Source organism: Sander lucioperca, chromosome 5 (assembly GCF_008315115.2).
Source record: "Sander lucioperca isolate FBNREF2018 chromosome 5, SLUC_FBN_1.2, whole genome shotgun sequence".
Taxonomy (NCBI): domain Eukaryota; kingdom Metazoa; phylum Chordata; class Actinopteri; order Perciformes; family Percidae; genus Sander; species Sander lucioperca.
The window spans coordinates 40171097-40197441 of NC_050177.1; the positions used below are offsets into that span (position 1 = coordinate 40171097).

The window sequence follows — 26345 nt, forward strand, 5'->3', positions numbered from 1 at the left end:
GGATTTTACAAATGAGAAAAGGCGGGAAAGTATTCTGTCACTAGCAGCAGAGCAGTTTTAACATGCGACTACTCCACTTCTCTAACAGATTGGGAGCAGTAGGTCAACACTGCTCTCAAAGCAACAGTGCATTTTGCGTAAAGTGATGAGCTATCAAGTATTCACTGAAGCAAAGAGCAGCCGCCTTAATGTGAACAGAGAAGGGAGTGTTCACCCCGTTCAGGGGTCACTGCAGTGGAACAGCTCATCACAGAGCCACATCAAAGGCCTGCCAGAAATATGGATGGGTTTGGACCCGGGCCGCGAAATCCACTATGGCAATCATTCATTGGCTGCTACACAAGAAGGAGGGGAGGAAAGACATTGAAAATAGCTTGTTGTTTTACTCTTCCATATCTTCTCTTTATATTATTACAAAACTTTACACAGACCATTGCTAATCTCCACACTTTAGAGTGGAACACAGAGGGACAAAACAACAAAAAATAAAAAGTATTTCTCATCCAAAAAGGCATAAATAATATAAAAGACAAACTTTTTTTTTTTTAACTTTAAAACAGATACATTCATATGAAATAATATTTCACTACTACAAAAAATAAATAAGTCATCTCAAGAGTTTTTGATCTTTTACGAGAGTCCTCCCTCCAGTGGGATATACTGTAGTTTCTGTCTTTGAGCTAGGTTTTCCTTTGCCCATTTGCGTTTCTCTCCATCTGGCTTCTCTCTCAGTCGCTCTTTTTCCACACTTAGTTCATCTCAGCTCAGTCCGTCCAACGTTTTGTGTCCTTTGTCACCGTAGTGTCACATGCAGTGTCTCTGACTATCTCATCGCCGGTCCTCTTCCTCTGTGATTTATCTCCACCACTGTCTCTCTCTGTGCCTGGTTCCTCTAAAGCCTCCACGCTGCATGGGGAGTGTGTTTGTGTGTGGGCTGTGTTCAGACCTCCTGCTGGCTGGGCTGGATCAGCTCGCCTGCCAGGCTGCTGCTGGAGATCCACCCGGGCTTTTCGTCACAGTTCAAGTCTGGCAGGCCGAGACTCTCCCAGCACACCACAGGCCCCTCAGTGTCCACGCACTCCAGCTCCTCCTCAGCTACACACACACACACACACACACACCCACAGAGAGAGAGAGAGAGAGAGAGAGAGAGAGAGAGAGAGAGAGAGAGAGAGAGAGAGAGAGAGAGAGAGTCTTTGGTTTATACTTTATATCGAGAGGAACAAGACAGGAAGAGATTCTGGAGAGGTCCACAGAGTAATTTGTGGTGATGCTGCGTAGTTTGTCTGCGTACAACATGAGGATTGGTAAAGATATAAAGACTTACTAGGAAGGCATGAAGAAGAAGAAGAGCAACTGTCGAGAGTTCAATTTCACAACAGTGTTGAACCACGAAGGTCTGAAAGTTTCACCTTCCTGGGAATTTGTTTTTTTGAGCTCAATTGTTGCTAACAATAGTTTAGCATTTTGGGAAATATGCTTATTTGCTTTCTCGCAAAGACTTGAAAATGAATGAATGAATGAAAAGATTGATACCATACTGCCCGTTAAAAATAAAGCTATAGCCAGGAGCAGGTTAGCTTAGCTTAGCGCAGAGGCTGGATACAGGGGGAAAACAGCGAGCCGAGCTCTGTTCAAAGATTAAAGCCATTCAATTTTCACAAATTCTCATCTTATATCATGTTTGTTTAACATGGACAAGTAGGAAATAGCACGTTGAAGTTTTCAGGCAGATTTCATTTTTTGGCCGTTTTTTGAGTCTCCACTGGCTGCCTAGCAACTTCGGGGTGACGACAAGACTTTAGTGAAGTTGCGTAAGACTTTTCCCCAGTCTTTATGCTAAGCTAAGCTAAGCTAACCTAAGCTAAGCCTGCTGGCTGTAGCCTTGTATTTACCAGACAGAAATGAGAATGGTATCAATAAACAAGCGCTCCCAAAATATCAAGATATTCCTGTTAACAGCTTCTGGCTAAGCTTAAAATTACAACGAGCTATGGGGTTAAATAATAGTTAATTCATATTCAATAATTCATATTGGTTACTGTAGAAGCCAGTCTGATTGCGTTTTTGTTATTGTGCGTTATTCCTACATTTATCATGAAATACTTCACTTGCCACGAGCCATCATTAACAGATGCTATACAATCCAACAACTCTTAGGACCCTATCTTGCACCTGGCACAGCGCAGCGCAAAGCCCGACGCAAGTGTCTTTGCTAGTTTAAGACCGACGCAGTTGTCAATTTACCGTCCAGCGCCCGCGTTGTTTAAATAGCAAATGCACCTGCGCCCATCTGTGCGCCCATTGGCGTGCTGGTCTTACAGGGAGGTGTGTTCAGGTGAATTCTTGATGTATTGCTATCTTTAGGCAGCGGAAAGTGATCGTGCCATTGCCCAACAAAAACCTGGTCTAAAGTCAATATCGCAGCATTTCATTATTATTTTAACAGGGAATTAGTAAAATGCGCCTAGGCTCGTGCACAGCGCGCACACTATGTTTGTTACACACACAGGGAAACGCAGCAGCACACAAACATACAAAAGATAACAAATAAAAACATTACGGTGCAAATCCGCCATCATAATAGCAATGCGCCAAGGTACAAACACGCCTGGCTTTTAAAGGGAATGGGAGATGACACTCTGATTGGTTTAGCATGTTACGCCCAAAACACACCTATGAATTAATGAAGACACTAAGTACAACCCTTTTGAACCATGCGCACGGACCCTTTTTTCTGCCGTCAAACTAGCAAAAGTGGATTCGTACACGCCATAAACGCACCTACGCCATGTGCTTCACGCCGTGCGCTTAGATCATTAAAATAGAGCCCTTAAAGGTGTTCTTGCAATGACTGCAATAAGATACAACAAAACACTTTTCTATTATAAAAGTATATAGTATCGCTGTTAACAATAAGGATAAAAGGATGTTATGGTGACATATGTAGGGCTGCACGATATGAGGAAAATATGCGATATGCAATAACATTGTTGAATATCGCGATAACGATATTACTTGCGATAAATTAACAGATATTACTTGTAAAGTGTAGGCTACTCAGTTCTGCCTTTCTGCTGCTTTCAGTATTCCGCTCAAATACACCAAACTGCTTGTTGAACTCCCCCGCATACCCCCTATGTCACTATGCATACCCCTGGATGAACACATACTCCAGCTTGGGAAACAATGTTGGATTCTTAGAACCTCAGGATTCAACAAAATTGTGTTCCAATATTATTATAGTTTTTTTTTAATTAAATATTATTATAGGTTGTTTTTAATTAAATAGGAAATTTCAAATGCATAGCACCAAAAAGTCAGTGAGGAGTTGCAGTTCTCTGTGTCTCTGCAGTGAGAAAACACGAGAAGAAAAAAAGGAAGAAAAAGAAAAAAAAGTGTCGGAGGAGGAAAAGAGACAAAATACTTGGAAAGATGTCGTGGGCATTCGGTAAAAAAAAAAAAAAAATGTGTCTCACCAGTGTTATCTGCTGGACAGTTGTCATTGTTCCCGACCAGACAGCAGGAATGCTGTGAGGGCGAGGACTCCCTGTGCTCGTCTGGCTGGCCCCCTGCGTCGGCCCCCGGGTCCCCAGAGAGCAGATGGCTGTCGGGGCCGTGGCACTGCGAGGAAACCTGGCCCAGAGGCACCATCTCCAGACCGTCCTGCTGGCACGGCGCCACGCGATGCATTACGGGCAGAGTGCCACTGGAGAAAGTGCCATTGGTCTTGTTGTAACATCTGCTCCGAGACAGAGAGAGATGGAAAGAAAGACGGGACAGTCGTTTATAAAGCTTCTTCTGCTGAACATACCGCTCTGGTTCTTCCTCTCTGCAGTTATGTGTGGCTTTTTTTCCGCCAGACACAGAAAACCCCTTGTGTTACTGCAATAGCCCTGCCAGTGGACAAAGCAATGACAGCTCTCTAACACAACCTGGAGCACTCTGGCACAGCTTTTCAACAGTTGGACTGGAGATTAAAAGGTCCGGTCTCACTGCCTCTGAAGAACTGGGACACGTTGTGGTTTTGCTCTCCGCTGAAGTTCCCAAACGCAGACCGTTGCACGCAGCCAGCTTCACCATGTTTCCCTGAACTTAGCTTCCCTCTGTCGGCACATGATTGGATTGTGACCACACCCCCTCTTTTCCCAGCAGCCGGAGGTAAATAAACACAGGGCTCATTAGGTCTGCTGGCTGGGTGCACACAGGGTAAACTGTGATGCTGGGGACCCTTAAGTACATAAACAGGACTAGCAAGAGGGTGTGTGTGTGTTTGTGTGTGTGTGTGTGTGTGTTTATTTCCTTCCAATATCCATAATACATTTTTGTTGTGCTCTTGTAACAAACATTATGCACCAGAGTTCCTTCAAGTAAGTAGAGTGTCTCTGGGTTTTCACATGTTTTAACAGATCATGTCAGTTTCTTTTCTGATTAATAAACACCAATACATTCCTGGATTTCTTAAAAAAATAAATAAATAAAAAATAAATAAATAATGAAACAATGTGTCCCAGATGTCCACAACAAAGCTAAAGACACCCATGAACGCAATGTTGAAGTAGATCAAAACGGGCGTCTTCTCTTACCTGTTGTTGTTGCAGAGGTTCTGACAGCTCATGCAGTCAGACGACTCTGTTTGGGGGAGAGCTGTGTACATGCCTCCGCCCTGACAAGAGAACACACACACACACACACACACACACACACACACACACACACACACAGACACAGACACAGGCTACAATTAGCCAAACCAAACTGCATATAATATAAATACCATACTTGGTCTTTAATACTTGGATATGAATAATGGGATTGTGGCTAGAAGGGATACAGCTACAGCGGGAAGTTATGCAAAATCTAGGCTAATTTAACAATATCATTTTAATACTTTCACCTAGGAAACGCGTGTTCCTTCCTCTGGAGTGTTTAAAACCAAACCACCATATTTTTCCTAAACTTAACTAGTCGTTTTGGTGCCTAAACTTAACTGTCATCGCCGTAGCTATTTCCCTTCTCGCCTTAAGATAAGATAAGTTAAACTTTATTGTCCCGTGGGAAATTTGTCTTGGGCAAGAAGGGCTGATAACAGCTGCATACAAACACATTATTTGTCAATCATACAGTTTGTCACAGACAATATATAATGAGATAAAAATGTACTTTAGGACATTAGTTCATCCACTAGTTGAGAGGATATTGCACGGGCCTTGATAACCGAATATTGGGTCCAGTCTTTAGGTTTTGAAGTACTCACGTTATGGTGGTGGTGGGGGTGCGGGTGCTCGCAGTCCCGCGTGCTGTGGGGCAGGGTGCCATCGTGGCCGTGTGGGTGGCCGGGTGAGAACAGGCTGCCGGAGCCGTTGAGCAGCGCCAAGCCGTTGGGGAGTTTGTGGTGGAGGTGATGGCAGCCTTGGGATAACATGGGCCCGCTGTGGCCGTACCCCCCGTGGACGCCCCCGTTGATGCGGCTGGTGCCAGACAGAGTGGTGTACTCCAGGACGTGGCCATTCATCTCCGCTTGCTGGTACAGGTACCCGGGAGGGTCATACTCTACATCACAACAGGTAAAAAAAAATCATTAGGTATTGAGCCGGATCATTCTTTAGTACGCACTGAAATCTGATCATAGGCCAGGATGCATTAACAAGGTGAAACTACTAATTTGGCCAGTGCAGTCCTCAGATAATTATTACGGGTGTAAATCACAAGTTTCATCATGATACGATATTATATTGATTCTTTGGACAACGATACGATATTTACTGATATAACAGTCTGCCACGATACCATTTCTATTCGATTTGATTCAGGGGCCTGAGACGATACATAAGCCCCTTTAATCAGTTACATTTATATACTGTATGATTAGTCAATTTCATTACTGAGATCTTCCAGGCATTTACAGTAAAATTACAAACTACTCTTTTGACTAAAAAGAATAAATATAAAGTGGGAATTTCAAAATAAAGCTATATATATATATATATATATATATATATATATATATATATACACATACATACATATATATATATATATATATATATATATATATATATATATATACACATATATACACACATATATATATATATATATATATATATACATACATATGTGTATATATATATATATATATATATATATATATATATATATAAAATTATTCGTGGTGTAACGATACATCGATCTGGTTTGATCGATCTGGTTTGATATATTGTATCTATATATATTAAGTGGTACATTTATTGTTACATTTTGCTGACAATGGTCCTATGGAAGAATCCTTTACTTTTCTTGTTTTTTTTTTTTTTCCCCCCAAACTTTTTAACCTGCTGGATAGGAAATAAATGTATCTCTTTTTTTTTTTTGCTTGGAGGATTTGTTAGCGCAGACTTTTTTTTTCTGTCGTAGCACATCATCATCAAGAACTGGAATTTGGCACTGACACAGATTCTTCTTAGGCTTTTTATTTGATCTTTATCAGATAACTACAGCATATATCATAATTTTGCACATTTGAGACATTTCTTGATGTTCTTGTGAAACTGTTTGTGTTAAAACAACATTAAACACTGCACTTTGAGAAGTTGGGCTTATTTTGTACGATGAGAGACAGAATTTATACAAAACTGTGTTTATATTTGTGAAAAAAGAAGTTGATGAGAAAAAAGAAAGGAGAATTGTTTTGGCATCAGAAGTGAACTCCGGTAACATATTGCCACCAGTATTTAAAAAAATAATCATCAGCTTGATTGTTCAATTATCTCTGATGTTTATGGACTGCAGTGAGTTTTCACACAGAGAGTAAGCACCTTTGACTCAATCTTACTTTTCCCCCCAAAATCTTTAAGCTACAGAACCCCAACTATTAACAGAGCCAAAAGATCTGGTAAAGAGTCCATCCAAAAATGGCAAAAGCCTTTGCAAGCGCTGTGGGAGCCATATATGTACTATGAACACTTGGAATATGCCGCACATGCTGTCTTGGGGCCAACTATCTTTAAATATGAGACACTTAAGTTGGAGTTAACTCTCAGTATGCATGCTGGTGCTGCAAACTCATTTGAAAGTGAAGAAAAGTAAAACTTAGGGCTGCGACTAACGATTGTTTTCATAGTGGATGAGTCTGTCGATTCCTTTTTTTGGTTAATGGATTAGTTGTTTGGTCTCTAAAATGTCAGAACATGATGAGAAATGTGGATCAGTGTTTCCCAAAAGCCCAAAATGACGTCCTCAAATGTCTTGTTTTGTCCCCAACTCAAAGATATTCAGTTTACTGTTGCAGAGGAGAGAAGAAACTAGAACATAGTCGCATTAATCAAGCTCATAAAAAATAACTCAAACCGATAATTCTTTGCAGCTCTAGTGAAACTTGGAGTGAACACAACAGGCGCTATATGATAGATGGTTTTTAAAAACACGGTCTAAAATGCCACAGTGTGGGCAGAATCTATACCGGTTTTATGCTTAAGGTTTAGTTTGTGTAGAAACTCACTGTGCATGTTGTTCTGCTGGCGATTCCTCCACAGACACATGGCGATAAAAGCCAGCAGGATGAGCACCATCACTCCCAAAACACAGCCCACAATCAGGTACAGCAGTCCTCCAGGTGGGCTGGGTGGCTCCTGCGGGTGGGGGTAGGGTGGGGTGATGGGGTGCTGGCTGGGCGACCCCGGGGACTGACGTGCTGCAGCAGGGAGAAGGGAAGAGCGGGGGGAGGAGGAGGGGGCATGAGGAACAGCTTTTTACCCGCAAGCAACGAAGAAAAATAACACAGTACCAAACCACAGAATGCAAACCATTGTTGTCAGCCTCATAAAACTCAGTAGGTTTATGTTGTGTAATTATGGCGATCATACCCGTCATTAAAGTGGCGGCCTTGGCAGAAACATGACTGGACTTTTCACAAAGTGGAGGTTTGGTTGGAGCATGAGTCATGGCGTTTATTTGCTCTTACCTTTGGTCTCGCAGATCATGACGTTGCTGTATTCACTCTCTCCCCCGTCGTTGAAGCACTGCATCTTGATATCGTAGGAGGTCTCAGGCTGGAGGTGTCCAATCATGTGCCAGTGTTTTACACCTGAGAGGGCGCGAGAGAGAGGAGCCGACAAAGGTTAGAAATCACTTCCTCTATGGGCCCCGTGTTGACTCACATTGCTCTAAATCCTGTGTAAACTCACTATTTCTCCACCTTCTCTTCATGCCTCACACTTCGGGTCGTGCTCTTTCATGCTCTCTTTCTCATTCGCCCCTCTTTTTGCCCCCCCACTTCTCTCTTACTCAGTCGGTCCCACGAGGGCTCAGACAGTTGCTTTACTTTAGATGAGCTCCATATATGGCAGCTTCATGTTTGTCCTGGCAAGCCTCCAGTATTCCCAACACACACACACACACACACACACACACACACACACACACACACACACACACACACAATTTTGAAATCACAGATGAGACAACATGGAAATGCTACATTTCTATCAAATGAGGCTGAAATAAGCTGCCGTTCTCGCTGTGTTTTGTTTGATAGGAAGTATAATAAATCACAGCTAAATCACTTTTTTTTTTTTTTTTTTTTACAATTGTAAGTGGGAACCATAAAGGAAAGCTGCTGCTGAAGCTAAATCCCCTCTGTGCTGTTAATTAAGAATCAATACATAAGCAGAAGTTTAATGCACAAATAAACAGCACTTTGTGCTCAATCACATATGTATTATAAATTATAGATTTAAAAAAAAAATAAGACACATGAAGATTATCTGACGGGAAAGTGACTACAGCAGGCGTATAGGGCAGGCTACTGAACCTCAGCACTAATTGAGGACCGGCCGAACTGTGACCGTAGCACCGAAATCAAACTGCTGGCTACCAAAACAATGACATTGTGTGGTTTGCCAGATTAGTTTTGTCTTCTTAAGGCAAAGCTCACGAACCAAAAAAGGGAGTAAATGTCGAGAAACGTGTTCATGTTCCTCAAAGTATGGTATCCACAAAGGTTTTGTGTGGTACTGAAACTCAGGCATCACGTTGGCACTTATATTTTTAAAAGATGAAGCAATGAAGAACCGATAAGGTGAACTGCAGGTACAAAACACATCTGGACATCTTTCAAATGATTGTCAAGTCATATGTTTAAGTGCAATATTGAGACAATCCAGGTAAAAATAAGACTTTTTTTGAAATAGGGCGTGCCAGCTGGTTGGAAAGTTTGTAGATGTCTGGGTTACATATCTAAATTAGATATCAAGTGAAAGCAGTTCATAACTACACTAGGGCTGCAACTGATGACTATTTTCTGAATGAATGGTTTAGTTGTTTGGTCTAAAATGTCAGAAAATGGTGAAATGTGTGGATCGGAGTTTCCCAAAGCCCAATATGACGTCCTCAAATGTCTTGTTTTGTCCACAACTCAAAGATATTCAGTGTAATGTCACAGAGGAGAGAAGAAACTAGAACATATTCACATTTAACAAGCTGAAGTCAGCATTTAAGAATGTTATTTTCATATAAAATGACTCAGACCGATTAATCGATGATCAAAATAGTTGCCGATTCATTTATAATCCATTATTCATTGCAGCTCTAAACTACACATTGAAATACAGCTAATGTACTGCATGTTTTAAATGTGTTGAATTCTGTGGACTGTAATGTTTAATGTACAGTATGTTTTTAAATGTGGACCCCAGGAAGAGGAGCTGTGGTTAAGGGCACAGCTAACGGGGATCCTATAATGAACTAAACTAAACAGTCATTGAATGTTTGTGGAAACACAGTTATATTAAATTACATCTAAACTGAATTTAGCCATTTGTAGCCTAAATGTAATGACATCTTTGGACCTTAAATCCCCAAAAAACAGTGCTTACTGGGTAAGAAGCAACACGCATGCACACGCACACACACACACACACACACACACACACACACACACACACACACACACACGTTTGTTTCACTATCTTTGTGGGGACCCGTCATTGACATAATGCATTCCCTAGCCCCTTACCCTAACCTTAACCACCACAACTAAATGCCTAACCTTAACCCTTACCCTCACCCTAACCATAACCTAATTCTAATTCTAATCCTAAAACCAAGTCTTAACCCTCAAACAGCCCTTTTAACCTTGTGGGGTCCAGCATTTTGGGCGCCACAAGGCTGTGCAGACCCCACAAGAATACTGTATTCCCCGGTTTTTGGACCCCACAAATATAGTAAAACAAGCACACACACACACACACACACACACACACACACACACACACACACACACACACACACACACACACACACACACGTTTTTCCAGCCAGCAACCTGAGCCCCTCTCTTCTGGCGGGGCTCATATTTCAGCTCTGGCAGCCATTTATTAAAAACAGATTTCAGAAAGCCCTGCTGCCCAGGGACAGCACTCTCTATAAATCTTTGCAGAAATGCCCCTCTCCACTACAGGCCCACTCTTGACACTGAGTATCCATTACCCTCCCGACTCCCAGTTAATCTGCAGAGCGTGAGCCGAACATCCCGACAGGACGGGGGCTGTCGACAAACAATCTACACCAGCTACACACCCAATCTGCAGTGGAAACACGGACACACAAACATTCACATGTGCATTTCCACTCACCTTCGACCACGTCTCTTTTGTAGTCGCTGTCGTTGTCGCTGTCGGTGGGCCGGTAGTAAATGTAGAAGCCTTGGATCGGAGTGTTGTTGTTACTCGAGGGACTATACTAGAAGGAGATGGAAAAAAGATTGCGTTGGACTACAGCAATCCGGTGAGCAATTATTAAACAAAGAGAGGACATTTTCCGGCAACTAATGGCAGGGCTTGTTATCAGCAGATGTACAGGACTGCAAGCATGATTGTGATTGCACTTTGTGTCTAAAGTTCAGGAAATAATGAGACTGTCTGAGGTTAAGTAAATGTGGGGAACTATCTGCGTCCATCTGCAGCCCAAACTGTGGTGAGGAGGGGAAATGGCTTTTAAGAGAGCGGAATCAAAAACGTAGATGGACAGGGCCTCCTAATCTCAGTTGGAGCAGAGCTCCAATCATCACAGGCGCTCAGTGAAAGGTCTGATTGGGTCTCTGCTCCCAAACAACTACCAGCAACTCACACACAGGTGAGCCAGCTGGGAAAGACTATACATCGCCCGAGTTATTCTTTCACTGGCAAAACGTTACTATGTCATTTTGTATTTCTATTGTATGCTACTTTATTCTTATACTCCTAGGGCAGTGTTACATAAACTTCCTATCTTAAATCCTAAATTGACATAGGAAGAGTAAAAGATAGGATTTTCACAGTTTTGTATTAAAAAAGCAAATCCCAACGAACTTTAGAAATCCTATTTCATTTTACTCATCATGTCGTAGGTTAGGAAATCCTAAATACTCAATCCAACATCAACTTTTATGTCTGTAACCTAGCAACTTGTTTCTTTCTATTTTAATTGGAGTATGCATTGGAGAGTGCCCAGATTAAGCCACTCTGAGGGTTTTTTGCATCCCTCCATCACATCGTTTATTGATTATGTGTATATTAATCTGTAGGATTTGTCTATGTGTAAACAAATAAACTAAACTATCTCGCCGACCCAAATAGCTTTATAACTGTTGTAACTGTTGAAACATACATTGAAACTAGGGATGCTTATTTTGATTTTTTTCCCTCTGACTGATAGCTGTAAACATGACATGTCTACAAGTCTTGGACTCAAGTCAGACTCCAAAAAATTATAGGACAGGGGTAATTAAGCCTTCCATATTCAATTATAATAATATTGCATTGTAAGGACATCAATGAAGCCCATCAAGGCAAGGTACACGAGTCGTCAGGCAGGTTTTAAACAAGCCAACAGTTCATCCGGATCATCTCTTCACCACCAACCACTTCATTCAGAGGTAAAACTGGAAGTGAGTGCACCCAAAACGTCTGTAATAATCCCTCATTGCACAGGAAAACTGTGTGGGAGCAACTAGTTTGGTAGGTTTTTGCCTTACTTCAAAGTAAGTTTGTATCAAATCTGTCTGTTCCTGTTTCTTGCCCCATCTGACTCCTTATAACAATTTAATTCTCGATCTCGGAAATTAACTTCAATGAGTAAAATGTAATGTAGATATTAGTGATAGGAATGATGACCCAAAACAATGAAAATAGTTGTAAAAAGTTAAGTAAGAAAAAGGATGTCTAAACGTGTTCCTTCCAGCGGTCTAATGGATGCTGTGTGTCAGTGGGGCACTCACAGTCCAGCGCAGCATGATCTGTGTGTCACTGATGGCGTCGGTGGATGAGATGTGAGGGCCGACCACGGGACGGTCTGCGATGCGTGGGCTGGCCTGTGGCACCAGGTAGGGCTTGGAGGGAATGCTGTGAGGACTTTCGCCATACATGTTCATGGCTACGACACGGAACTTATTGGAGGAACCTGAGAAAGAAATGCAATGTTACGATTGGGAAATGTTACAGATGTAAGAACAGAAATGTTACTTCTTATCCTGTGGCGTCCATCATTACATTATACTCAGCTATGGTATACTGTCTGTGTTTCTAATGATTCGTTTTAGTAATACTTTGCCCGTTTTAAACCAGCTCTGAGTCATCTTTGCGTGGGCAGTGTGTTTCCATGAACGGCGTAAACACACTGCCCACACTGCCAGGACACAGAGCTGTTTTAAAATGGGCAAAGTATCTCTTTAACTCAAGTAGAGAGCTACTGAAGGTGTCTTTGCTCATGGCAGGAATAAATTAGTTTTGATTGTACTTTAATAATTAAACACACAGAGTAGGTTTACATGCACACTAATATTCCACTATTATTCTGAAAATGACAATATTCCGAATTTGATAAAGGTCATGTAAACAGCATATTCCGTTTGGGAGTTCCAAATAAGGCCGTTTCTCTATATAGCATTTTCCCCATTCAGAATATGCATCTCCGTCAGGGTTTTTACGGCAGTTTGCAACAGTCAACGGCCTCGTGCCTGTTTACGGTTTACGGTCAGCTCTGCGCGTCGCTATGGTTGCTGTACGCAAACCAATCAGCCGACAGTTTGCAGGGCTGTGGTAGAGATGCATGGCCAAAAGAAAAGAAGGAGAAACGCAGCTACTTTTAAACAGTATGAAAGACTTGGATATCAACACATTTTTTTGGCTATCCGCACACATCGCATAGCCGACCTTTTCAAGCAGCTGGTTGAAGGAATGAAAGAGGGAGGCTGTGTTCACACGGTCCAACAAGTCCTCCACTGCTGGAAAAAGTTATGTTTTGCACGGCTGCATGTAAACGGGAATATTAGGGGAATATTCACTTTCATTAGCCATGTAAACAGCTTTGGAAGAATATCGTCTTTTTCAGAATAAGGGCAAAAACCTGAATATTTTGTGCATGTAAACGTAGTCATTGTCTTATTTTGTTATATTATAGGTTTATACTATACTTTTTACAAATATTGTGATACAGTAATAACAAAGCTGCAAAAAACAATATTATCGTTGTGTCACAAAAATAATGATTGTATGCTTTTTACCACTGTGGGCCAATAGTTGTCTGGCCCCAAATATTAGCTGGCTAGATGATGCAGCAGTGAAACAGGTAAAATTAGTCTGGATTAAGGTCAAAACAAAGGTAAGACAGATAACAAACTACTCATATAGCATCACATGATAACTTAAGATCAAGAAACCCTTTACTGGGCAGAGGAATCACGTCATGCTTCACTGGACTGTAGAGAAGGAAGCTCACCAGGCTCCAGATTACGGACTTCCACAGACAGCTTGAGAGGTGAGATATTATCCGCGGCCAGAATCCACTCTGCACTGCGCCCGCGTCTGTACTCCACGCGGAAAGCTGTGATCGGCGACCCGCCGTTGGCTCTCGGGATCCAGGTGACATACACCGAACTTTCAGTCGCCATGGAGATGGTGGGGCGATCGGGGGCCTCGGGCACTGGGGCAGAAAGAAATAAGGAATAACCCTCTTGAGTGGTGCAAACTTTTGCGAATCCAATTAAAAACACACACACACACACACACACACACACACACAGAGAGAGAGAACTGGCAACCGTCAGCACTGCATCCCAACTCATGTAAGGATGGAAGAAGTTCACAGAGAAGGAAAAAATATATATAAATAAAAAAATAAAGACGGCATGACATGGAGGAATGTGTACTTACTGCCTGGGCTCTTAGCCACAAAGTTAGAGAGGGCAGGAGAGAGTAAGAAAGAGAGAGAGAAATGAGGGTTAGTGAAAAGACCAATGTGAGTTTCAGCAAAGTAGGCCTGCTTGTAACGCGAGGTTACACACACGCACACGCACACGCACACACACACGCACACACACACACACACACACCTGACCTCTAAAGCATTGTGCATTCTCACAGCTTTCTGCTTACAGCATCCTTCATCCAAAGAGTCATTGCAGCGTGTCAACTATCGTGTCACTGTTTCTACTCCGAGGCGCAGAGAAACAAAGCAGACCACATCTAAACATTAAGCTGTAAGATCTATTCAACATGGTCCGGTCATGAACTCCATTAGAACTATCTACTCAGACAGAAAGCCCCATATCTTCCTCGGAAACACCCCCACAGTCCCATAGTCACTGTGTGCACGCATTCCATATTGCTGCTGCTGCTGCAGCAGCAATATAGCACAGCACTCTGCAGACCTACCTCTGTCATGTATGACCACACCAAAGTGTGTGTTGGTGCTTTTGTCTTCTGGAGCTTTGGGAGGCATGGAGATGACGGGAGGCTTGGACGGATTCTTGTTGGAGGTGGTGCTCTTCTCTGAGAGAGAGAGGAAAAGGAAAAGAGAGTAAGAAAAACAAGGCTCGACAGGTCTTCAGGGCTATCAGTTCCACCAAAAGCACATGGAACAGCTCCGGATGTTGGCTCTGAAATCTAAACTTTTCCTCCTGGAGTTTTATCAGGGTGGGGTTCAGGTTTTCACCCCGACAACGCTGCAGTTCCACTCGGCTGGGTTGTTGCTCGGATTGAGTGTGTGATGTGGATCCAATGTAACCCTTTTCAGGAACAGATGCTAATCACGTTTTTTCAGTCAATTCATTCTCTTTAAAAAAAAAAAAAAAAAAAAAAAAAAAGATTATCTTTCGTGCATTATATTTTTAAAAACAGGGCCGTAGCTATCCCTTAGGATACCGACAACATGTCCTCGTTGTTGTTTCTGGGTATTTGAGATTTCTATTTATATACATTTGGTGGCTTTTTAAAGGCTGATTCTTTCTTTTTTGTATCCAAAATAATTACAGATTATAGATTTACTTATTCTCCACCAGAATTATATTCCTGGCAATGTGGAGAAGGTTTTGAAACAAGCGTCATGACGGGAGATGCATTTTTAAAGAAAACAATACAACCAAGACCAAAAGCAAATGGCCATATTGAGGATCAGTCAAGTGTTTCTGGAGGAGGTGGCGGTGCTTATGGGTCTGGTTTTGGACTGGTTGGTATTTTTTTGGGTCCAGGACCATTTTTGTAAAAGAACCACCCTCGGGATAGAATCATATATGTGGTTTCTGGCAGTATTTTGCATATTTCTGAGCGGGGAACATTTTGTCAACCCTGCTGTGGTGTAGCATTATTCTAAGTTTTTGGAACATTTGCGGTTGTCCTTGTTTCTATTTGTCTCAGAAACACAAACAACTTGCTCAAAGTAACTCACTATGATTATCATACTGATCATTATGATTGAATTTAGGATTATAATTGGACAATGTGGTGGAAGTAGAAGTAATTAAAGGAATAATCCGCCCTCAGAGACAGGATACGGTTGTGTAGAACACACGTTTAATCAGCAGTTAGTTCGTAATTAAGTCACAATTTTATGTTTTAGTGTATTCAATTATCCCTAGCCTGTCCCATCTGCTTCTACTTCTGTTATTAACATTCCTCAGTCCACAGAAACGGCGAACTAATTTCATTTTGCCCGTTTGATTGAAAATACTTTATTGTGCTTCCTCTTCTATAAATCACAAAGGTAGAAGCACAAAAAAAAATCATCCAAAGAGCCACAGTATATTTTCGAACTGGAAAACGCAATGTGCTCTGCATACTTTTCTGTTCTCATGAGACTGCTGTCGCTGGAGAAAGAGATGCATATTTCTGCTTCTTCTCCGATAAAAATGTCTGCCTGAATGTCTGTTTAATGTCGGTGCAAAAAAAAAAAACAGATGCTCTTTTATTTAGAGGAGTGGACACCAAAACCTGACATTTACTGATGATGTTTTAGGCAGCTGAACCTCTTTCTATCTGAGCTTTGTTGGAAAAGCTGTAAAGTGGGGTCTTCCAGTGGTCAGTTATTCCCCAGAACACCTAAAACATACATGGTTGAAAGGTACATTTAGAGCTGTAACAATTCCAAATTTCACTGTACAATTAATTGTCTCGGAAATAATTTTGATTAACAATATAGTTGCCTCTTTCAGTGAAATTAAAAAAAAATCTTTTTTGATGTATTACTTTTTCGAACAAATACATTTTGAATGAATCCCAGAATACATCTTTTGGTAAAATCACAGTTATGTGACCCAGATAATGTAGTAACACAGGTACACAGCCTATGAAGTAAACCACGCCTATTCAATGTTTTAAAACATTGAGTTCTTTTTCTGAAATGAACAATTACCATCAACAGTGATACCCCTTAGAACATGTGTCAAACTTGAGGCCCGTGGGCCAAATCCGGCCCTTTGCAGATTTTGATCCGGCCCGCATATCAATTTAGGTTCACAATACATTTTGGCCCACCTAGTTTTTGTAACTTTTTTAATGTTTTGTCGCTTTCTCCAACATTTTTTTGGCCCGTTTTCAGAGGCCTTTTCACAATGTTTTTGTCGCTTTTATTATTGATGGCCAAGTTACTTTTTTGCTGACTTTTTGGGGTCTTTATGTCGACCAAACTGTAAGTGAGAAGGCTATATGAGACATGCAATAATGCAGTAAAAGATGCTTGACTTTTTTGATGAAATAAAAGCATAAGTGAATAAACTAAACATGTCTGGCCTTTGATGTGATTCTTATTTTCCAGCGTGGCTCTTAGTGAAGTTGAGTTTGACACCCCTGCCTTGACTTTACTTAATGTTAGCAAGTCACTGCGGTTAAGCAAAGAAAACGGCGACTACATAAAGAAATTGCGATTAGACAATTATGTAATATTAGTTACAGGCCTAAAAACATTGCTATTAACAGTTGTTTTAAACAGTGTTTTGAGTGCTGAGAGCTTGTGGTTGGACTGACCCTTGCCGGTGCGGAAGGTGAGCATGGCCGGCTGGCCCTCGCCGGCTGAACTCCGGGCCACCATCAGCACCTCGTAGAGACTGGAGGACTCCAGCTCTGACAGCCGCAGAGTCTTCTCGCTGCCAGGGACACGAACTGTATGCCAACTCCCCACCACTGTTCCCATTTCATCGACCTGACACGCACACACAGACGGCCACACACAGACAAATACAAACACATGACTAAAAGAAAAACAAAATCATGTGTCGCTCTACAACCTTCCACAGTTCAGTCTCAGTCGCTCTCGACAGTGAACGACCTCAGAAACAATCCCTGTGAGATTTCTGTCACAATTGCCAAACTCCTGCAGAACCGAGTTGTGCTGCCAACAAAGCATCGCTGCGGTTTTATAGTCAGAGTGAGCATATTACTGAAGAAAACGCCATGCAATGGTGGTGCAGAGACTCAGAGAACGCAGATGCAGGAGTTTGGAAATGCTGACCAATCAGAGCAGACTGGGCTTTTTCAGGAGGGGGCCTTAAAGAGACAGGCGCTAATACGGAGCGTTTCAGACAAAGGGTACATACAGGTATATTCAGACAGACAGTATGAGAAAAATAGTGTTTTTCTGAACATTAAAGCATGTAAACATGTTCTAGTGCAAACCCAAAATGCAAGTATGAACCTGAAAACGTGCATTATATGGGACCTTTAATGAACATATTGCATTGTTGGTATAGGCCAGAGATCTTCAACAGGGGGTCCACGACCCTTAAGGGGTTCTCAGAGTTACTGCAGGGGGGCCGCCTGATTATGTCAGATTTTAGTTTTTCAAAAAGTTAAATATGTCTGAAAATATACATCAATATTAATCCAACACATTATTAGCAAAGCCTTTTTGCTAAATACAACATTTCATTTACACAGTATTGATGATAGGCTTACTATAGGTAAGACATTAAAACTTGATGTATAAATAACATGTGAATATCAATTTTCACCTATCCGGCCCAGTTTAATATGCAATTAAATGTTATACAATGTTTGTAGTAGGGGGTCCCTTCTCCGTCTCTGTTTTAGCTAAGGGGTCCTTGGCCTAAAAAAGTTTGGAGACCCCCGGTATAGGCAAAACACTTCAGGAAAACGTTGTGTGTTTGTGGTAAAACTAAAATCCGGCATGAAAGAAGTGAAACATGGCAGCGTGTATTTTCCCCCTCACCTTACGGTATTTGACAAAATAGGCGTTGATTGGACTCCCGCCATCCCGCCCGGCCTTCCACTCCAGGTCGTACATATCAGGCTTGTGGGTCTGCGGCGGGCTGGTGATGATCGGCGCCTCCGGAGTGGGCCGCTCACCGCTCCTGTCGACCGGCAGGTTGATGGCGTCGCCGTCGTCTTCAGTCAGGAAGCGCTCGTGGCCCTCGTCGCTCTGCATGGGGTGGAGCGATGGTGAAGCCTCCAGCAGAACGGCGGCAGTGGAGCTCGGCTGCACATCTGTCAGGGAGCGAAATCAAATATTATTTAGAATATAACAAGTCAGTTCAGTCAGATACACAATACTTTATCAAAGCTGCAATTCCGTTTATTCTTAAAATTGACAGGTTTCACCATTAATTCTTTTTTAATTGCCTTTCATAGAGGTTTTAGTTCAAAATGAGTTGTCTTGTTTATATGAAAAAGTTGTTTATATACAAAAATGTCATTCTCTAGATAAAACTAAACCAATGAATAAAAAGTCTGAACCTCGTTGGAGTAACAATCTCCAACTTCAAACATCTTCACAAAACAAGAAACAAGTCAATGTCAATGTCAACATTTCCAGGCAGCAGCTGAGACTTTTGAATGCCATTTCATTTTTGGGATTATGCAAACAAAATGCAATCAGATTGAGTTATGTTGCGATCATTAATGTAAAGTCTCCACGCCTTTTACAACGCATTCCATTTACGCTCATCTTTTGGACTATCATCTCCGTACAAGAATGCACATATTATTTATACATACTCCTGCAAACTTTTGCACATTCCCTGGACAACATTGTGCACAACGCTGCACAAAACTGTACAGCTCTACATTTTGAAAACAGATATATTGTATTAACTTATTATATTATTTTCATTTTATTGTTTCTTGACTGTTGCAGTACTTAAGAATTTTAAGAATCTTTAACTGTTTATTGATCCCCAGTGGGGAAATTACAATTTACACTCTGTTTGTTAGAAATCACTACACACAGGCCTGAAATACACACACACACATGCTCAGGACCTATTCATGCACAAACGGAGAGATGTCAGAGTGAGTGGGCTGCCAGTGCTGGACCAGTGCCCTGAGCGGTTGGGGGGGTACGGTGCCTTGCTCAAGAGCACCTGCCAGTGCCCAGGAGGTGAACTGGCATCTCTCCAGCTACCAATCCACACTCTGTACTTTGGTCCGTACTGGGACTTGAACCGGCGACCCTCCTGTTCCCAACCCAACTCCCTACGGACTGAGCTACTGCCACCCAATACTTGCTTTCATCTTTTCTTTTTCTTTACTATGTTGTACTGTTATGCACCAAATCACCAAGGCAAATTCCTTGTATGTGAAAACCTACATGGCAATAGACCGGATTATGATTTTGGATGAATTGTTCAGCTCTAAAATGCATATTGTCACATTTTTGCATCAAAATATCCTTAAGTTAAGTGATCAACCATATATGAACATTGCAAAATAAAAATAAAAACATTTATGTAATATACAGTATCTCCTACATAGGGTATGCATTGGTACTGTATATGTTTATTAGCTGATGTACAGCTTTTTTAATGGTGCATATTTAGTTTCTTGATTAAGAACCTGGATCTAGGCTGTGCTGAGTTTGAGACAACCATCACTGGAGAAAGCACAAAGCAATAAAAGCTGAAGCCATGGCAACAAAGTTACTCAGTCAATGACTAACCGAGGTGGCCCTCCATGCCCACAGAGGAAAACCAGTGCAGGAAAGTTTTACATTTGGAACAAGCCTTTGAATCTACATAAAATAACAAGAAAAACCTGGATCTGTGCAGCACTACATAATCATGCTTTGTTTGTTTTTTTCATTAAATCTTCGCCTGAGCCAGAGAGGTCCACCTGGGCAAATCATGCAGGCTGGGAATCTTATTATGGCTGACACCGGTTTGGCACAGCTCGGGTGGAATATTTAACAGAGGACACTGAGCACAGCCCACAAGAGTAGGGGGCCCGCTGGACTCGGAGCCACACCACTCCGGTCAAAGAGCACCATAATTGAATATTCAAAGCTAAACAAGTGAGTTAGGAGGTTAAAGCACCGAGGCTTGCCACAGGGCCAAACTGCAGGGTCCAGGGTCCAGTTTCGGGGCTGTTTTGTGTACGGCACCGGTTCACTTTGTAAAACAAACAGGCCCGGGGCTGGTAACACTAGACCTGATCCTGGGACTGCGGCCAGCTGCCACACATTCCACACGCCAACCATTAAAATACCGGAGAGAATCAGACCCCAGTCAGCGCTACAGCCAGTCCAACACACTCTCCTGCTCCGTTCCCTCCCTCTGCCCTCTCCACAGCTCCGACTCACAGCTTAACCACAGCCTCCAACACACTGATACAGGAGGAGGCAGTTAAGGCCACGGCATCCTCACAGTCCTCATGGACAGGAGTGATATATCATGGGTACATCCTAGTTTCCTTATTCGATATCTCCTCGCTCCTCGGCCCTCGGCTGAACCGGAAGTTGTTCTGTCCCTCCTTCTTGAAGGCCGTCTCAAAGCTCTTATTCCTGCCCCGAGGAGCTAGCATCGAGGAGGGATCTCTGAGGAGCTATGAGCGAGGATACAGAGAGCAGCCTTCCTGGAAGCCGTGCAGCTGAAAGCCATTGCTAACTCCGCCCATACAGCTAACGAATTCACTTGAGTGTGCTCTTACACCTGGACAGAGATACGCTGCCAGGTCCTTCCCAGAAAAAGATCAGTGCATTAGAGATGAACACCTGGGAGTAACTGTGAAGGATTACCAGCAGAGACGAGAGCCTCAGTACAGACAGAGCTCGGCTTACTAGATGAAGTGGAACAAGTGAATATATGTTTTATAATCCTGACTGACTGACTGCCCGGACGTCAAAATAGCTCTTTCCTGATGTGGCGAGGAGGTGGCAGTTGTGAGATTAGGGATTAGTAATGAGGGCTGCAATTTAGAAAATATCAGAAAATAGTGAAAAAAGGTCAAGGTGATGTCTTCAAATTGCTTGTTTTCTCAGACCAGCAGTTTAAATCCCAAATAGATTCACTGAACAATGATATATAAAACTGAGAAAAGGCAGGAAACCAATGTATGGTATTGTTCTTGATTCATTTTCTGTCAATCAAGTTGTGGCTGCAGCGCTGTGCTAGCTTTTTGACATGTGAGAGCCAGGAGGACGCCACATCTCCCCTGTGGTGCATCCCAATCGAAGGATGAAAGAGAGTTGTCATGGGGATGGAAAACAACGATACCAATATATGAACATATTTCAGATTGCTCTTTGTGATGAATTGCTCATAATAATAACAGAGTACTCACATCAATGATAGTGTTTATCTTTGTATGCAAAGGGCATTGGATAAGCTCCGGCGCCTGGCACCTAAGAAACAAGTGAACACAAACTGACCTCTGAGTGTTTACCTCTGCCGGGCACGTCCTGCTTATCGGCTTCATATTCTCTTTTGTGTATATCTGCAGCAAAAGTATATGGAATCCCATCCTTCTTGCTGTATTCTGTGGATGGGGGAGCAAATATTTTGCAGTGACCCCGCCTGGTCCTGTCTGATCTGTACTCCCTATGTACCACATGTCGCTGTATTAATCTTGCTGCAGATAGAGTAAGGGGCGGGCTGAGGAATGGGGCCCTGGCGTACAGCGGCTGGGGAGGCAGGAGAGGGGAGGCTTGGTGTGGGGGGGCGTTGTGATGTGTTAATAAATAAAAAGCAGTATGTATGATGTTGACAGCTGGGTGGTCTGGTCCTCGTCATAACCCTCCACGGCTACTCCTTACATTCCAGTGTCCGGGGGCTTATCCCCGGCGGCGTGCACAAAGCTCACTCTCACGCTCAGGCTCAGTTCAAGGCTCAGAAGGAAGGCGGCCTTGGCTAAGCCTCTCCTACCAGCCCTCAGAAACACACACACACACACACACACACACACACACACACACACACACACACACACATTCGCACTCAAAAAGCAAGGACTCCCTGCAGATACTGTATGCACACACACACACACACACACACACACACACACATACATTCGCACTCAAAAAGCAAGGACTCCCTGCAGATACTGTATGCGCAGGCCCACAGAGATCCCGCCTGGTAGGATGCCTTTCCAACACTAGTGAGAATCTTTGGAACAATGCACAATGATGTGGCGTGTCTCAAAACGCTCCCTTTTGTATCCATTAACTCTCTGAGCTCTGCAAGGCGTCCAGTGTCAGTGTACACACTGGTGTTGTTAGGTTAATGATCTTACAGTACGGTGGCAATTCGTCTTTTCCACATCGGCGCCATCTTGAAACGCAAACGAGGCTTCGGTGGCATCATCACATCACAGCTGATGGTGACAGCTGCAACCAGTGCTGCAGCTCTACCCCAATTACTTACTTACAACTTAAAAAGTCTGTGGGTTGGAAGCATTAAGTGTTTTAAAAAGTCTGTATTTATTACTAATACAAGCTAGTCGAGTCGAGATAGCTCCGTGTTAAAGCCAAGTCACAAATTACGATAACCGATACATACCTGTTAGCGTCGTAAGGATTCCGTATGACTGTGCCGAGCCAATCCCGTTGTCCAGCAGACACTGGAACACGCCCTCATCCTGTGGTGTCACATCTGCAATGACAAGCGAGGATCCAGAGATCTGAAAGTGACGCGATGGGGTGACGGGGTCGGCGTTGAACAGCCAGGTGATGTTTGGGGAAGGGTTTCCTGTCACTGCGCAGGTAAAATGGGTGGAGGAGCCGGGAGAGACCAGCTGGTTGGTCAGGCCCTCTGTGATAGACACAGGCTCTGTGGAGGAGAGAAAGATTAGCATCACCATGGGATCTGTCGCAAACAATCCCCACACCACAACAGCTAGGGCTGGGTACCCAATTCCATACTTTTTGGGCACTGACTGAATTGCCTCCTTACTATGGAGCATTGAATAATGCCTCGTCATTCAATACCAAATTTTAAATAGGATTGGGCATAGAGAACCGGTTCCAACTTGGAATGGTTTCAAACATTACAATTCCAATGGAATAGTTTTTGTTATTGTAATCATTTGGAAAATTTGGTTTTGAATCCGATCATCGGTTCCAAATTCAACAAACGCAAGTTTTGGTACCTCCAGGCGATTGTTGTGTTGCAGACATGGAGCACAGCAAGCGGTGCTTGAAAGTCTAGCTTTATTTTACATTGAAATAGCCGGTAAAACTGTAAATCACCATTGAATCAAAATATAATGTTCCTCTTATCTGTGAAATAGTTATGTGACCCGTTTCCACCCCTCAAAGAATCGGCGATGAGAACCGTAATCGAAAGGAAGAATCGGAATTGGATACAGAATTGTTAAAATCAAAACGATGCCCAAACCTAATTTGAAATACCTGAGGAGAAAATCCCATCAGTGTCAGTGAGCCAATAAGCATGCAGCATGCTTCTACAAAGATCTAATAATTCTGCTGATTGGCTGTCTAACGTTACACGTCGTAGAGACACGCAGGAAAAATGGATGGATGTTAAAATGGATTTTATACACTTGGTATCGGAAAAAGTTATGTTCAGGAACTGGTATCCAAGTCACGGTATTGGTATTGGTATCTGTAACAATTTTGAACAATACCCAGCCCTAACGAGGGACTTTCTTGTGTTTTTCTTACCGAGAACATTGACAGTATAGTTCGCGCTGATCACAGTCCCTTGCGTGCTCTCAGCAGCACAGGTGTAACTCCCTTCATCGCTCCTCGTCACCGAAACAAAGACCAGGTTGTTGTGCTGTCGTTGGTGAGAAGGCCCTGGTGCGACCTCCTTACCGTTCTTAAACCATGTGGCCGCTGGTGCAGGACTACCAGACACTACACACTCCAACGTCAGCGGCTGGGACCGCTGCACTGAAACAGTCACTGGGGCGGTGGGGTAAACTATCCGCACTGGGGGGGAGGAGTCTGAATCTGAACAGGCAAATAAACCACATCAGCACACGATAACAGAGCATACAGCCGAGACATGAAAACTTGCGAATCTTAAATGAAATGTCATCAGACTCACGTTTCACCGACAGCTTAGTGCCATGAGGCTGCATGACGGTTTCCCCAGTAACAGGGTTGAACGCACCACATTTATACATGCCCTGGTGCCGGGCTGAAACAGAGAGAATCTGGAGGTTTCCAGACGGGAGAACTACATAGTCACCTGAAAAGAAAAAGGAAATGACAGTTTCAGAGAACTTCCACAGTATTAATATATTGTGTGAGTGTGTGTGTGTGTGTGTGTGTGTGTGTGTGTGTGTGTGTTACACCCTGGGCATGGTAAGTGTGTTTTATATGGCAGCATGTTGTGAAGCAGTACATGTTCTGCAATATCAATAGAGAAACCATTATAGATAAAATGACCAAATGGAAATGTATATTTTTGACAAATTCTGTGGAGAAAAAAAAAACCCTGATAAAATCTAGAAACGTCATCACATTGATGCACAAGTAGTCCAGCTCACTGATTTTCAACATTGCATGCAATGGCCTAATACAACCAGAAATGTTAAGAGTGTAATAGGGCTGCTCCCTCTGAGTCGATTAGTCGACTAATCGGTCGTTTCGGTCTTAGTGGACTCAGATTTATTTAGTCCATTAGTCCTTTTTTATTCTTTTTGTCATGCTGAACGACTTAATTCCAAGAAATGTATGCGCACATCTCTGGTAAACACAGGATTACAGAGGCGCTTTTACTTTTTGGATCAACTTGACAGATCTGAATTTCTAGTGTTTTGCAGTTTATATAGTCGTACTGCCAACCTCGAGTTAAAAGCATTATTCCAAATACAAATACAAACAAACTTCTGATTGATTTGCTGGTCTCAAACAAACCTGTTGACACTTCTATCCGCTCCCCTCGTGCTCTCAGCCTGGGAAGAGCTGGAGGGACGCTGTGCGGTAGAGGACACTCTATAAGAACAGAGCTGCCTTCCTGCACCGATAACGACCGCCGTCGGCCATCTTCATATTCTGATATTTCTGCAGGGACAGAGAAAAAGAAGACTCCTTCAGTCGAACTCACTTTCTGCGCAGACTGTTGGACATTCAATATGAGCTGAGCACCAGCGCAGTGAAGAGGGAAGGCAAAACGGCGCTACTTGAGCCGAGCTGTTTGTGTTGGATCGCTGGGTTTGTTTATTGTTGCAGTGAGCGATTCTATTCAAGCCTGATACAGTTCCAGATCAGGGTCAACCCCTTAGGGGGTAGTGTCCAACAGCAAGCGGCACCCCAGCAGGAACATAACACACTACACAGGAAAGCCCAAGGCTCATTAAGGATACCGGTCAAGAGGCTTTTGGAAGGGTGCCCGAGTAAAAAAACTCCTACTGCTTCCTTCCCTTCCGCCACTCAGCAGCAGGCAGCCGAGGACAGGCATTCTTTCTAAGTGTTCAACACTCACAAAACGACCTTCCTTTTCTCAAGGCAACTTCCTCTCTTTTTTTCACCGCTCTGCTTTGAAGTGAGTAGAAGTATGCACCCAAGGGCAATTGTCTGCATCCGTACCTGCTATGGCCACGCGCGCGTGGCGGCTGGCGATGGCCGGCCCATGGTCTAAGCGTGCCACACACTGATAGACGCCAACATGGCTGGGCTTAAGGGAGGAGATGGTGAGGAAGCCCTGGTTGAGCTCCACACCGGACAGGTTGTCCCGGTCCAGGGGACGGCCTCTGAAGCGCCAGGAAACCGACGCTGATGGAGGACTTACTAAGCAGCGCAGACGGGCAACAGAGCCTGGACTCTGGACCACGGAGGCAGGCTCAGAGCGGAAAGAGGGATACTGAGCTGTGGAGGAGACAGGAGCAGAGGGAAACAGA

At 43.1% G+C, this 26345-nt stretch overlaps 1 protein-coding gene across 1 annotated transcript in view; it reads right to left on the reverse strand.

Annotated features, from left to right (window-relative positions):
• Positions 1–359: 359 nt before the first annotated feature.
• The window catches only part of cdon (cell adhesion associated, oncogene regulated), a 45431-nt gene continuing 19445 nt past the window's right edge, over positions 360–26345 (reverse strand). The window contains exons 3-19 of the mRNA XM_031286993.2: positions 26035–26313; positions 25363–25509; positions 24548–24691; positions 24160–24450; positions 23036–23305; positions 18478–18752; positions 17277–17451; positions 14691–14807; positions 13756–13959; positions 12257–12438; positions 10635–10740; positions 7964–8086; positions 7502–7693; positions 5258–5553; positions 4587–4666; positions 3480–3742; positions 360–1095 (exon numbers count right to left, since the gene is read on the reverse strand). Of these exons, the coding sequence (XP_031142853.1) occupies positions 941–1095; positions 3480–3742; positions 4587–4666; positions 5258–5553; positions 7502–7693; positions 7964–8086; positions 10635–10740; positions 12257–12438; positions 13756–13959; positions 14691–14807; positions 17277–17451; positions 18478–18752; positions 23036–23305; positions 24160–24450; positions 24548–24691; positions 25363–25509; positions 26035–26313 (3299 nt within the window). The 3' untranslated portion in view covers positions 360–940. The remainder of the gene's footprint in view (positions 1096–3479; positions 3743–4586; positions 4667–5257; positions 5554–7501; positions 7694–7963; positions 8087–10634; positions 10741–12256; positions 12439–13755; positions 13960–14690; positions 14808–17276; positions 17452–18477; positions 18753–23035; positions 23306–24159; positions 24451–24547; positions 24692–25362; positions 25510–26034; positions 26314–26345) is intronic.